The 15413-nt window shown below is 44.1% G+C and overlaps 1 protein-coding gene across 1 annotated transcript in view; it reads left to right on the forward strand.

Moving 5' to 3' along the window:
• sema7a (semaphorin 7A (JohnMiltonHagen blood group)) overlaps positions 1–15413 on the forward strand; it is a 72114-nt gene that overhangs the window by 9456 nt on the left and 47245 nt on the right. Inside the window, exons 2-5 of the mRNA XM_036969371.2 lie at positions 2114–2253; positions 5660–5701; positions 13112–13207; positions 15267–15369. Of these exons, the coding sequence (XP_036825266.2) occupies positions 2114–2253; positions 5660–5701; positions 13112–13207; positions 15267–15369 (381 nt within the window). The remainder of the gene's footprint in view (positions 1–2113; positions 2254–5659; positions 5702–13111; positions 13208–15266; positions 15370–15413) is intronic.

The following is a 15413-nucleotide window of genomic DNA, read 5'->3' on the forward strand; positions in this document are numbered from 1 at the left end:
ATATAGCTCAGGGCTACAGAATGATATAGCTCAGGGCTACAGAATGATTTAGCTCAGGGATTCAGAATGATATAGCTACAGAATGATTTGACTCAGGGCTACAGAATGATGTGCCCTGGGTTACAAAATGATATACTGTAGCTCAGGGCTACAGAATGATAGTAGCCCACGGCTACATAATGATATAGCTCATGGCTACAGAATGATATAGCTCAGGGCAACAAAATGAAGTAGCCCAGGACTACAGAATGATATAGCTCAGGACTACAGAATGATATAGCTCAGGGCTACGGATTGATATAGCTCAGGGCTACAGAATGATATAGCTCAGGACTACAGAATGATATAGCTCAGGACTACAGAATGATATAGCTCAGGGCTACGGAATGATATAGCTCAGGGCTGCAGAATGATGTTGCTCAGGGCTACGGAATGATGTTGCTCAGGGCTGCAGAATGATATAGCTCAGGACTACAGAATGATATAGCTCAGGGCTATGGAATGATATAGCTCAGGGCTGCAGAATGATGTTGCTCAGGGCTGCAGAATGATGTTGCTCAGGTCTATGGAATGATATAGCTCAGGGCTGCAGAATGATATAGCTCAGGGCTGCAAAATGATATAGCTCAGTGCTGCAGAATGATGTTGCTCAGGGCTGCAGAATGATATAGCTCAGGGCTGCAGAATGATGTAGCCTGGTTCCTCTCTAGGTTTCTTCCTAGGTTTTGGCCTTTCTAGGGAGTTTTTCCTAGCCACCGTGCTTCTACACCTGCATTGCTTGCTGTTTGGGGTTTTAGGCTGGGTTTCTGTACAGCACTTTGAGATATCAGCTGATGTACGAAGGGCTATTTAAATACATTTGATGAATTTGATGATGTAGACCAGGGAAACAGAATGATGTAGCCCAGGGAAACAGAATGATGTAGACCAGGGAAACAGAATGATGTAGCCCAGGGAAACAGAATGATGTAGCCCAGGGAAACATAATGATGTAGCCCAGGGAAACAGAATGATGTAGACCAGGGAAACAGAATGATGTAGCCCAGGGAAACAGAATGATGTAGCCCAGGGAAACAGAATGATGTAGCCCAGGGAAACAGAATGATGTAGCCCAGGGAAACAGAATGATGTAGCCCAGGGAAACAGAATGATGTAGACCAGGGAAACAGAATGATGTAGCCCAGGGAAACAGAATGAAATACCCGAGGGCTACTTTATTGTACTTGGGGACTTAAAATTACAAGAACGCCACATGAGGACGTTAACCTTACGTCATTCTATGGTCCGTTTCATTCAAATAAATAATTAGCTCTTCCCTAAATGTAAAGAATTAGCCCTTCCCTAAATGTAAAGAATTAGCCCTTCCCTAAATGGAAATAATTAGTCTAACCCTAAATGTAAAGAATTAGTCTAACCCTAAATGTAAATAATTAGCCTAACCCTAAATGGAAAGAATTAGCCTAACCCTAAATGGAAAGAATTAGCCTAACCCTAAATGTAAAGAATTAGCCTAACCCTAAATGTAAAAAAATTGCCTAAACCTAAATGGAAATGAATTAGCCTAACCCTAAATGTAAATAATTAGCCTAACTCTAAATGTAAAAAATTAGCCTAAACCTAAATGGAAATTAATTAGCCTAACCCTAAATGGAACATAATTAGCTTAACCTAATAATATAATTCAACAGAATGTCACACTGCATGGGAATGACTGCGTAAGGTCTACATGATGACTTCAATAGCATGTGAAACGAATACCGATGCTACTTGACTCTGTAGAATGACACTGTAGGAAATTACACCAACATGATGCTTTCCATCATTTGTGTGTGAATGAATAGTGCCACACGGACATAAAACAGCATTACAGTTGTCTGTGGAACACTACTGTATTGACATCTACCCACAAATATTATGAAAACAGTTATTTTTTATTTTTTTCATTTCTTCAAATGTACATTCTTGCTTTGTCCCCATTTTGTTTTCTGAAACCTTCTACGGTTCCCAGAGAAATATAATTAATAATCGTAAATAATAGCTAATGCATCTCATTCTTTCTATGGCCGTACCACCATCCAGCACCATACAGATTCTATTCTATTCCTTCCTCCAGACAGGATAGAAGACCGGCTGGAATACAACCTTCCTCAGAACCACACAGTCTTCTTCCAACCAGAAGATGGTGATGAGCTGTACGTTGGAGGCACAGACTTTGTCTTTCAGATTGATGTGGAGTACAGTCGAATCGTAGAGGTTGGTACACACAGTCTCTGTTCCCTTTCCTTCCCTCCCCTATTAGATCACAGTTAGCCCCCCCCCCCCCTATTAGATCACAGTTAGCCCCCCCCCCCTATTAGATCACAGTTAGCCCCCCCCCTATTAGATCACAGTTAGCCCCCCCCCCCTATTAGATCACAGTTAGCCCCCCCCCCCTATTAGATCACAGTTAGCCCCCCCCCTATTAGATCACAGTTAGCCCCCCCCATTAGATCACAGTTAGCCAACCCCCCCTATTAGATCACAGTTAGCCCCCCCCCCCCCTATTAGATCACAGTTAGCCCCCCCCCCCCCTATTAGATCACAGTTAGCCCCCCCCCCCTATTAGATCACAGTTAGCCCCCCCCCCCCCTATTAGATCACAGTTAGCCCCCCCCCCCCCTATTAGATCACAGTTAGCCCCCCCCCCCCTATTAGATCACAGTTAGCCCCCCCCCCTATTAGATCACAGTTAGCCCCCCCCCCTATTAGATCACAGTTAGCCCCCCCCCCCCTATTAGATCACAGTTAGCCCCCCCCATTAGATCACAGTTAGCCAACCCCCCCTATTAGATCACAGTTAGCCCCCCCCCCTATTAGATCACAGTTAGCCCCCCCCCCCCCCTATTAGATCACAGTTAGCCCCCCCCCCTATTAGATCACAGTTAGCCCCCCCCCTATTAGATCACAGTTAGCCCCCCCCCCCCCTATTAGATCACAGTTAGCCCCCCCCCTATTAGATCACAGTTAGCCCCCCCCCCCTATTAGATCACAGTTAGCCCCCCCCCCCATTAGATCACAGTTAGCCCCCCCCCCCCTATTAGATCACAGTTAGCCCCCCCTATTAGATCACAGTTAGCCCCCCCCTATTAGATCACAGTTAGCCCCCCCCCCTATTAGATCACAGTTAGCCCCCCCCCCCTATTAGATCACAGTTAGCCCCCCCCCCCCTATTAGATCACAGTTAGCCCCCCCCCCCTATTAGATCACAGTTAGCCCCCCCCCCCCTATTAGATCACAGTTAGCCCCCCCCCCGTATTAGATCACAGTTAGCCCCCCCCCCCTATTAGATCACAGTTAGCCCCCCCCCTATTAGATCACAGTTAGCCCCCCCCCCCTATTAGATCACAGTTAGCCCCCCCCCCCATTAGATCACAGTTAGCCCCCCCCCTATTAGATCACAGTTAGCCCCCCCCCCCCTATTAGATCACAGTTAGCCCCCCCCCTATTAGATCACAGTTAGCCCCCCCCCCTATTAGATCACAGTTAGCCCCCCCCCCTATTAGATCACAGTTAGCCCCCCCCCCCATTAGATCACAGTTAGCCCCCCCCCCAGTAGATCACAGTTAGCCCCCCCCCCCTATTAGATCACAGTTAGCCCCCCCTTTTAGATCACAGTTAGCCCCCCCCCCCCCTATTAGATCACAGTTAGCCCCCCCCCCCATTAGATCACAGTTAGCCCCCCCCCCCCCCTATTAGATCACAGTTAGCCCCCCCCCCCCCCCTATTAGATCACAGTTAGCCCCCCCCCCCCCCCTATTAGATCACAGTTAGCCCCCCCTATTAGATCACAGTTAGCCCCCCCCCCATTAGATCACAGTTAGCCCCCCCCCTATTAGATCACAGTTAGCCCCCCCCTATTAGATCACAGTTAGCCCCCCCCCCTATTAGATCACAGTTAGCCCCCCCTATTAGATCACAGTAGCCCACCCCCTATTAGATCACAGTTAGCCCCCCCCCCCTATTAGATCACAGTTAGCCCCCCCCCCTATTAGATCACAGTTAGCCCCCCCCTATTAGATCACAGTTAGCCCCCCCCCCTATTAGATCACAGTTAGCCCCCCCCTATTAGATCACAGTAGCCCACCCCCTATTAGATCACAGTTAGCCCCCCCCCCCTATTAGATCACAGTTAGCCCCCCCCTATTAGATCACAGTAGCCCACCCCCTATTAGATCACAGTTAGCCCCCCCCCCCCTATTAGATCACAGTTAGCCCCCCCCCCCCTATTAGATCACAGTTAGCCCCCCCCCCCTATTAGATCACAGTTAGCCCCCCCCCCTATTAGATCACAATTAGCCCCCCCCCCCCCCTATTTGAGATATCTACTACAGCCCTGATCCTCCACATACAACACCCGTTCTGCCAGTCACATTCTGTTAAAGGTCCCCAACGCAAACACATCCCTGGGTCGCTCGTCTTTTAAAAACATGTTAATTTCACCTTTATTTAACCAGGTAGGCCAGTTGAGAACAAGTTCTCATTTACAACTGCAACCTGACCAAGATAAAGCAAAGCAGTGCGACACAAACAACGACACAGAGTTACACATGGAATAAAACAAACATACAGTCAATAATACATCATGAAAATAAATATATGTACAGTGTGTGCAAATGTAGAAGATTAGTGGGGTAAGGCAATCACTTAACTGACTTGCCTAGTTAAATAAAGGTTAAATATAAAAATAAAAAACAATGCTCATTTTATATGCAGTGTCCTTTGTTTAATAATTCGTATCAGTATGTTGAATGTCATATTCTCCTTTCTAGAACATGGTGCTTGTTTGTTGGGTTAGTCTCACAGGGCTAGACGTCTGTGACCTTCGCAACGATGTCTGGCCCTTTGAGATCTATAATAGCCATTAGGTTTGCTACAAAAGCCAGACATTAAATAATAACGTCAATGCCACAGCGGGCTACATACATATCAACAGTAGACATCTCAAAGCCATTATTGTTACACTGTCAGGATAAGTCTGTCATCAGATAGGTAGATTTCAGTTTCAATCCATATTCACTCAAATGTATTTTATAAAGGCCTTTTTTCCCCCCCATCAGCAGTTGTAAGTGCTTTACAGAGACCCAGCCTACAACCCCAAAGAGCCAGCCATGCAGAGACATAAGCACATTTAGTTATATTAACAATGCTAGGAGGAATGTCTACTTTCAAGCTGAAAATACTGTGTGTTTTGTGGTACTTAGGGAATAAATGCTGGTATCTCAAATATTTACGCTGATGGCCAAGTTAGTTTGCTCTTAAAATCAGGATATTGAGATGAAAGTCACTATACACTATATACACTATACACGCTATACACTATACACACTATACACTATACACACTATACACTATACACACTATACACACTATACACTATACACACTATTCACTATACACACTATACACTATACACACTATACACACTATACACTATACACAAAAAAATCAGGATATTGAGATGAAAGTCATGCATTCCTCTTGAGTTAAGCAATAACCTGGATATATGTTGGTTTACAGCATGAAAACCTCCTGATTCAGCCAAAGCAGAGCCTTGTACAGCTCTGAGGCAGGGAAGGTTAAACAGGGCAATGTTTTCTCAATCATGTCTTTTGTTCTGCAGTTGTTCCCACTCGGCACGACAGCTGGACAGACCTGTGGAGAGGTGAGTAAATCCACATACAGCGCCTTCAGAACGTATACCTCTTGACTTATTCCAGGTTTTCTTCTCACCCATATACACACTATACACTATACACACTATACACACTATACACACTATACACACTATACACACTATACACACTATATACACTATACACACTATATACACTATACACACTATACACACTATACACACTATACACACTATACACTATACACACTGTACACTATACACACTATACACACTATACACTATACACACTATACACTATACACTATACACACTATACACACTATACACACTATACACACTATACACACTATACACTATACACACTATACACACTATACACACTATACACACTATACACACTATACACTATACACACTATACACACTATACACACTATACACACTATACACTATACACTATACACACTATACACACTATACACACTATACACTATACACTATACACACTATACACACTATACACTATACACTATACACACTATACACTATACACTATACACACTATACACTATACACTATACACACTATACACACTATACACTATACACACTATACACACTATACACACTATACACACTATACACTATACACTATACACACTATACACTATACACTATACACACTATACACTATACACAGTATACACACTATACACTATACACACTATACACACTATACACACTATACACACTATACACACTATACACTATACACACTATACACTATACACACTATACACTATACACACTATACACACTATACACTATACACTATACACACTATACACTATACACACTATACACACTATACACACTATACACTATACACACTATACACTATACACACTATACACTATACACACTATACACTATACACACTATACACACTATACACTATACACACTATACACACTATACACTATACACTATACACACTATACACTATACACACTATACACACTATACACTATACACACTATACACTATACACACTATACACACTATACACTATACACACTATACACACTATACACACTATACACACTATACACTATATACACACTATACACACTATACACTATATACACTATACACTATACACACTATACACTATACACACTATACACACTATACACACTATACACTATACACACTATACACTATACACACTATACACTATACACACTATACACACTATACACTATATACACTATACACGCTATACACTATACACACTATACACTATACACACTATACACAATACACACTATACACACTATACACTATACACACTATTCACTATACACACTATACACACTATACACACTATACACTATACACACTATACACTATACACACTATACACACTGTACACTATACACACTATACACACTATACACTATACACACTATACACTATACACACTAAACAATATACACACTATACACTATACACACTATACACTATACATACTATACACTATACACTATACACACTATACACTATACACACTATACACTATACACACTATACACTATACACACTATACACTATATACACTATACACACTATACCTGATATTGGACAAAGTGAACATTTGTTTTTCAAAATTGTAAAAAATATATTGAAAATGAAATACAGAAAAATAACTTTAAAAAAAAAAAAAAGTGTTCACACCCCTGAGTCGATACATTGTAGAAACACCTTTGGCAGCGATTACAACTGTCTTTCTGGGTAAGTCTCTAAGAGTGATTACATCTGTGAGTCTTTCTGGGTACGTCTCTAAGATTGGATTGTGCAATATTTGCCCATGATTATTTTCAAAATTCTTCAAGCTCAGTCAAATTGGTTGTTGATCATTGCTAGAGAACACTTTTCAAGTCTTGCCATAGATTTTCAAGTAGATTTAAGTCAAAACTGTAACTCGGGCATGCAGGAACATTCACTGTCATCTTGGTCAGCAACTCCAGTGTAGATTTAGCCTTGTGTTCCTGCTGAAAGGTGAATTCTACTCTCATTGTCTGGTGGAAATCAGACTGAACCAGGTTGTCCTCTTGGATTTTGCCTGTACTTAGCTCCATTCTATTTATTTTTTTATCCTGAAAAACTTCCCAGTCCTTAACGACTACAAGCATACCCATAACATGATGCAGCCACCACTATGTTTGAAAATATGGAGAGTGGTACTCAGTGATGTGTTGTATGGATTTGCCCAAAACATAACACTTTGTATTCAGGACAAAAAAAGTGAATTGCTTTGCCACATTTTTTGCAGTATAACTTGAGTGCGTTGTTGCAAACGGGATGCATGTTTTGGAATATTTTGTATTATCAACAATGTAAATTGTATATAAAACTATATTAACTGACAGGTTTTTATTGAAAGTTGACAACACCCTGATTCATATTAGTGTCTACTAGAAGTTTTTAGAGACTTCCTCAGGGTCAGAGGATCAGCACTCAGCATAGCATGGAAATACACACTCATTTTAATCAAAACTGAGAATAGATATGGTTCCATTTCCCCCCGGCTGTCTGAATAATATATAACCTTTGATCTAATTTACCCTTCAACATTACTAGCAAATCTAATCAAATGTATTTATATAGCCCTTTGTACATCAGCTGATATCTCAAAGTGCTGTACAGAAACCCAGCCTAAAACCCCAAACAGCAAGCAATGCAGGTGTAGAAGCACAGTGTGCTGGTGCAATGCACCTGACTGTTGTGTGTTTAATATGGTAATGTTTGAATGGTATCTGTCCATATTAATATGATTGATTGATTGATTTTATTCTAATGTCATGCGCCTGCATGATGCCCAGCCCACATTGTGGGTGAGTTGCACCAACATGGATAACCTCTTAAACTGGTTTAAATCAAGGTTTTATCTATTAATCTTGTTACACCAACTAATCCTAGTTAAATGAAATCCTTCCTCTAATCTAAATTTAGTTTTCACTTTAAACCTAGATAAATTCTAAGCCTGTTGCTCAATAAAAAATGTTTTAAATGTTAACTTAGATTGGAGATTAATTCTAAACTGCCATTTGAGGTGGTATAAACAGATAAAATGGGCAGCATATCTACCGTGGAGAGACCAAAACGACAGAGTTCCTCAGAGAATAATTAGAGACCGTTGAATCCTGTTGAGTTTCATGATAACGATGAGTTGTCAAGGAGATACTGCTTCTCCAAGGACTCTGTAATGCAACTGGAAAGAAAGACCAACCATGAAGTATGGGAGGGATAGGATTGTGGCTGTACCCCCAGTACTTCAGCTCCTGGTGGCCCTACGGTTCTATGTAACCGGATAGTGGATGGGGGCCTTTTTGGACTTCACAAGTAATCAGAAAGATTACTGCTCCATCAACGTGCAGGCTGTCTGTGATGTCAAAGGTCAGCTCACCAACATCCTACTGCCCCATCAACCTGCAGGCTGTCTGTGATGTCAAAGGTCAGCTCACCAACATCCTACTGCTCCATCAACATGCAGGCTGGCTGTGATGTCAAAGGTCAGCTCACCAACATCCTACTGCTCCATCAACCTGCAGGCTGTCTGTGATGTCAAAGGTCAGCTCACCAACATCCTAGCTAAATGGCCAAGATCCAGCCATGCCAGCAGAATCTTTGACAATAGTAAACTGTGTGCAATGCTGGAAAGGGGAGCATATGAAGGCCCCTGCTAGGTGACAATGGATATGCCTGTCGTGGGTACCTTATGACTCCCCTTTTAAAGCCCCAGGCACCTGAAGAGAGAGAATACAACACCTCTCATATCCTGACAAGAGGTCTCATAGAGAGTTTTTGGAGTGTGGAACAAAAGATCCCCCTGCCTGAAGGCTCTGCACGAAGATGGACACTACCCTGACAGTCATTACTGCAGTTGCAGTTCTGTATAACTTTGGCAAGAGACAAGGAGACGATCTACCTGAGGAGGACCTACCTGAGGAGACTGAAGAGGACCTACCTGAGGAGACTGAAGAGGACCTACCTGAGGAGACTGAATAGGACCTACCTGAGGAGACTGAAGAGGACCTACCTGAGGAGACTGAAGAGGACCTACCTGAGGAGACTGAAGAGGACCTACCTGAGGAGACTAAAGAGGACCTACCTGAGGAGACTGAAGAGGACCTACCTGAGGAGACTGAAGAGGACCTACCCGAGGAGACTGAAGAGGACCTACCCGAGGAGACTGAAGAGGACCTACCCGAGGAGACTGAGGAGGACCTACCTGAGGAGACTGAAGAGGACCTACCTGAGGAGACTGAAGAGGACCTACCTGAGGAGACTGAAGAGGACCTACCTGAGGAGACTGAAGAGGACCTACCTGAGGAGACTGAAGAGGACCTACCCGAGGAGACTGAGGAGGACCTACCCGAGGAGACTGAGGAGGGCCTGGCTGAGGAGACTGAGGAGGACCTACCTGACGAGGGCCTACCTGAGGAGACTGAGGAGGACGTACCTGAGGAGACTGAGGAGGACGTACCTGATGAGACTGAGGAGGGCCTACCTGCGGAGACTGAGGAGGACCTACCCGAGGAGGCTGAGGAGGACCTACCTCAGGAGGCTGAGGAGGACCTGGCTGAGGAGACTGAGGAGGGCATACCTGAGGAGACTGAGGAGGACCTACCTGAGGAGACTGAGGAGGACCTGATAATGGACCTGATAACGGTAACACCTGATAATGGACCTGATAACGGTAACACCTGATAATGGACCTGATAACGGTAACTCCTGATAACGGTAACACCTGATAATGGACCTGATAACGGTAACTCCTGATAACGGTAACACCTGATAATGGACCTGATAACGGTAACTCCTGATAACGGTAACACCTGATAATGGACACACCTGATAACGGTAAAACCTGATAACGGACCTGATAACAGACTTATTAACGGTAACATCTGATAACGGTAACACCTGATAACGGACCTGATAACGGTAACTCCTGATAACGGTAACACCTGATAACGGTAACAACTAATAACGGTCACACCTAATAATGGTAACACCTGATAACGGTAACACCTGATAACGGACCTGATAACGGACTTGATAACGGTAACACCTGATAACGGTAACACCTGATAACGGACCTGATAACGGACCTGATAACGGTAACACCTGATAACGGACCTGATAACGGTAACACCTGATAACGGTAACACCTGATAACGGACCTGATAACGGTAACATCTGATAACGGTAACACCTGATAACGGTAACACCTGATAACGGTAACACCTGATAACGGACCTGATAACGGTAACACCTGATAACGGTAACATCTGATAACGGACCTGATAACGGTAACACCTGATAATGGTAACACCTGATAACGGACCTGATAACGGACCTAATAACGGTAACATCTGATAACGGTAACAACTAATAACGGTAACACCTAATAACGGTAACACCTGATAACGGTAAAACCTGATAACGGACCTGATAACAGACTTATTAACGGTAACATCTGATAACGGTAACACCTGATAACGGACCTGATAACGGTAACTCCTGATAACGGTAACACCTGATAACGGTAACAACTAATAACGGTCACACCTAATAATGGTAACACCTGATAACGGTAACACCTGATAACGGACCTGATAACGGACTTGATAACGGTAACACCTGATAACGGTAACACCTGATAACGGTAACACCTGATAACGGACCTGATAACGGACCTGATAACGGTAACACCTGATAACGGACCTGATAACGGTAACACCTGATAACGGTAACACCTGATAACGGACCTGATAACGGTAACATCTGATAACGGTAACACCTGATAACGGTAACACCTGATAACGGTAACACCTGATAACGGACCTGATAACGGTAACACCTGATAACGGTAACATCTGATAACGGACCTGATAACGGTAACACCTGATAATGGTAACACCTGATAACGGACCTGATAACGGTAACACCTGATAACGGTAACACCTGATAATGGACCTGATAACGGTAACACCTGATAACGGTAACACCTGATAACGGACCTGATAACGGTAACACCCGATAACGGTAACACCTGATAACGGACCTGATAACGGTAACACCTGATAACGGTAACACCTGATAACGGACCTGATAACGGACCTGATAACGGTAACACCTGATAACGGTAACACCTGATAACGGTAACACCTGATAATGGTAACACCTGATAACGGACCTGATAACGGTAACACCTGATAACGGACCTGATAACGGTAACACCTGATAACGGTAACACCTGATAACGGACCTGATAACGGACCTGATAACGGTAACACCTGATAAGGGTAACACCCGATAACGGACCTGATAACGGTAACACCTGATAACGGTAACACCTGATAACGGACCTGATAACGGACCTGATAACAGTAACACCTGATAACGGTAACACCTGATAACGGACCTGATAACGGACCTAATAACGGTAACACCTGATAACGGTAACACCTGATAACGGACCTGATAACGGTAACACCTGATAACGGTAACACCTGATAACGGACCTGATAACGGTAACACCTGATAACGGTAACACCTGATAACGGACCTGATAACGGACCTGATAACGGTAACACCTGATAACGGTAACACCTGCTGCTACTAGGTCTACATCCACTCTGCTGCTACTAGGTCTACATCCACTCTGCTGCTACTAGGTCTACATCCACTCTGCTGCTACTAGGTCTACATCCACTCTGCTGCTACTACGTCCTGCATCGGGATCCCTCTGTCAGAAGTACCCCGCTCTCTCCATCACATCCTCTCCTTGTTTGAATGGTTGGCCTGCTGTGATGATGGACACTTCAGGGTTTAATTTAGTGAATTGGTTTGGGTTTGCGCTGGTCGTATTGGCTTCCATATTGTCTATCCTCGATGCTAGGTGCGCTATATCCAAGTCTAAGTTATCTTGGATTTCTTTGGCTTTTCTTTCAATCTCTCTTAAACTCGTCTCTGTTTTTCTAGGGTCACTTACAGCCTGCCAACTTTACCGTTCAGCTGTTTCCCAAAGCTTAAAGTCCTACTTTCTATTTAGTTGTTGATCAGGTTGAACTCATGCAGTAAGAGAGTTTTCTCACTGGTGTTGTTAACAATGTTGACCTTCAACGGTTGCTTTAGAATGTTTTTTGTAGCGATATACTGTCATTACAAAGTTTTTTTGTTTAATGTTTGACACTATACACAACACACGCTTTTATAAACAATTAGCTCTAACGTTCTGATTCTAACGTTCTGATTCTAACGTTCTGATTCTAACGTTCTGATTCTAACGTTCTGATTCTAACATTCTGATTCTAACGTTCTGATTCTAACGTTCTGATTCTAACGTTCTTATTCTAACCCTTTCCCAGGGTCCATGTAAGAATGTCATCACTGTTATCCAGAAGTTTCAGGACAGTCTGTTTGTCTGTGGGACCAATGGGAACAAGCCCCAGTGCTGGAAGCTGGTGAGGATTTGTTTATTTTATGCTTTCTTAGACAGTTGTAGAAACTGAGTAGTAGGAAGGTTGGAGACCGGGAATGAACCCTGTCTCCTGTGGGGAGACATATACAGTATGTGCTGACAGCAGAGAGTGTTAAGGAAAGTGGAAAAGCCGTCCACCCAGCAGGGATTTCTCACTATAGTTCATAGTTAGTCCACCGAGCAGGGCTTTCTCACTATAGTTCATAGGTCGTCCTCCCAACAGGGCTTTCTCACTATAGTTCATAGTTAGTCCACCGAGCAGGGCTTTCTCACTATAGTTCATAGGTTGTCCTCCCAACAGGGCTTTCTCACTATAGTTCATAGTTAGTCCACCGAGCAGGGCTTTCTCACTATAGTTCATAGGTCGTCCTCCCAGCAGGGCTTTTTCACTATAGTTAATAGGTCGTCCTCCCAGCAGGGCTTTCTCACTATAGTTCACAGGTCGGCCACCGAGCAGGGCTTTCTCACTATAGTTCACAGGTCGTCCACCCAGCATGGTGATGATTGATTGCTATGTCATTTATGATAATTATTTACCTTAGTCTACTTGGTAAATATGTTCTTAACTCTTCTTGAACTGCACTGTTGGTTAAGGCCTTGTAAGCATTTATCTTGTTGTATTCATCGTTTCACGGTAAAGTCTACACTTGTTGTATTCGGCACATGTGACAAATAAAGTATGATTTGATATGTTCCATCACATATGTTTTCATGTCCCAAATGGCCCCCTATTCCCTATGAGCCCTGGTCAAAATTATAAATAAAAAAAAACAACCTTTATTTAATAACTAGGCAAGTCAGTTAAGAACAAATTCTTATTTTCAATGATGGCCTAGGAACAGTGGGTTAACTGCCTGTTCAGGGGCGGAACGACAGATTTGTACCGTCAGCTCGGGGGTTTGATGCAGCAACCTTTCAGTTACTGGCCCAACGCTCTAACCACTAGACTACCTGCTGGCTACCAGCCCAACGCTCTAACCACTAGGCTACCTGCTGGCTACCAGCCCAACGCTCTAACCACTAGGCTACCTGCTGGCTACCAGCCCAACGCTCTAACCACTAGGCTACCTGCTGGCTACCAGCCCAACGCTCTAACCACTAGGCTACCTGCTGGCTACCAGCCCAACGCTCTAACCACTAGGCTACCTGCTGGCTACCAGTCCAATGCTCTAACCACTAGGCTACCTGCTGGTTACTGGCCCAACGCTCTAACCACTAGGCTACCTGCTGGCTACCAGTCCAACACTCTAACCACTAGGCTACCTGCTGGCTACCAGTCCAATGCTCTAACCACTAGGCTACCTGCTGGTTACTGGCCCAACGCTCTAACCACTAGGCTACCTGCTGGCTACCAGTCCAACACTCTAACCACTAGGCTACCTGCTGGCTACCAGTCCAATGCTCTAACCACTAGGCTACCTGCTGGTTACTGACCCAACGCTCTAACCACTAGGCTACCTGCTGGTTACTGGCCCAACGCTCTAACCACTAGGCTACCTGCTGGCTACCAGTCCAACACTCTAACCACTAGGCTACCTGCTGGCTACCAGTCCAATGCTCTAACCACTAGGCTACCTGCTGGTTACTGGCCCAACGCTCTAACCACTAGGCTACCTGCTGGCTACCAGTCCAACACTCTAACCACTAGGCTACCTGCTGGCTACTAGTCCAACGCTCTAACCACTAGGCTACCTGCTGGTTACTGACCCAACTCTCTAACCACTAGGCTACCTGCTGGCTACCAGTCCAACACTCTAACCACTAGGCTACCTGCTGGCTACCAGTCCAACACTCTAACCACTAGGCTACCTGCTGGCTACCAGTCCAACACTCTAACCACTAGGCTACCTGATGGCTACCAGTCCAACACTCTAACCACTAGGCTACCTGATGGCTACCAGTCCAACACTCTAACCACTAGGCTACCTGCCGCCCCAAGCGGCATGTGGTGGTCCACTACATAGGGAATAGGGTGCCATTTGTGAGACGCCCACTTTGTTTTTCCTGTGTTGATGAGTGTTTTTCCTGTGTTTATGCCACAGTATTCTCAGATGCCCAATCACACACTTGAGATTGTCGAGAGTTACGAAGGCACTGGACTCTCTCCTTACGTTTACTCCCAGAATGCACTCTCCCTCACTGTAGGTATGTTGAGCACATAGCTGTCGACTGTTGTCTTCCCTACAGTA

Source organism: Oncorhynchus mykiss, chromosome 4, assembly GCF_057628025.1.
Source record: "Oncorhynchus mykiss isolate SJ-2025 chromosome 4, ASM5762802v1, whole genome shotgun sequence".
Lineage (NCBI taxonomy): Eukaryota > Metazoa > Chordata > Actinopteri > Salmoniformes > Salmonidae > Oncorhynchus > Oncorhynchus mykiss.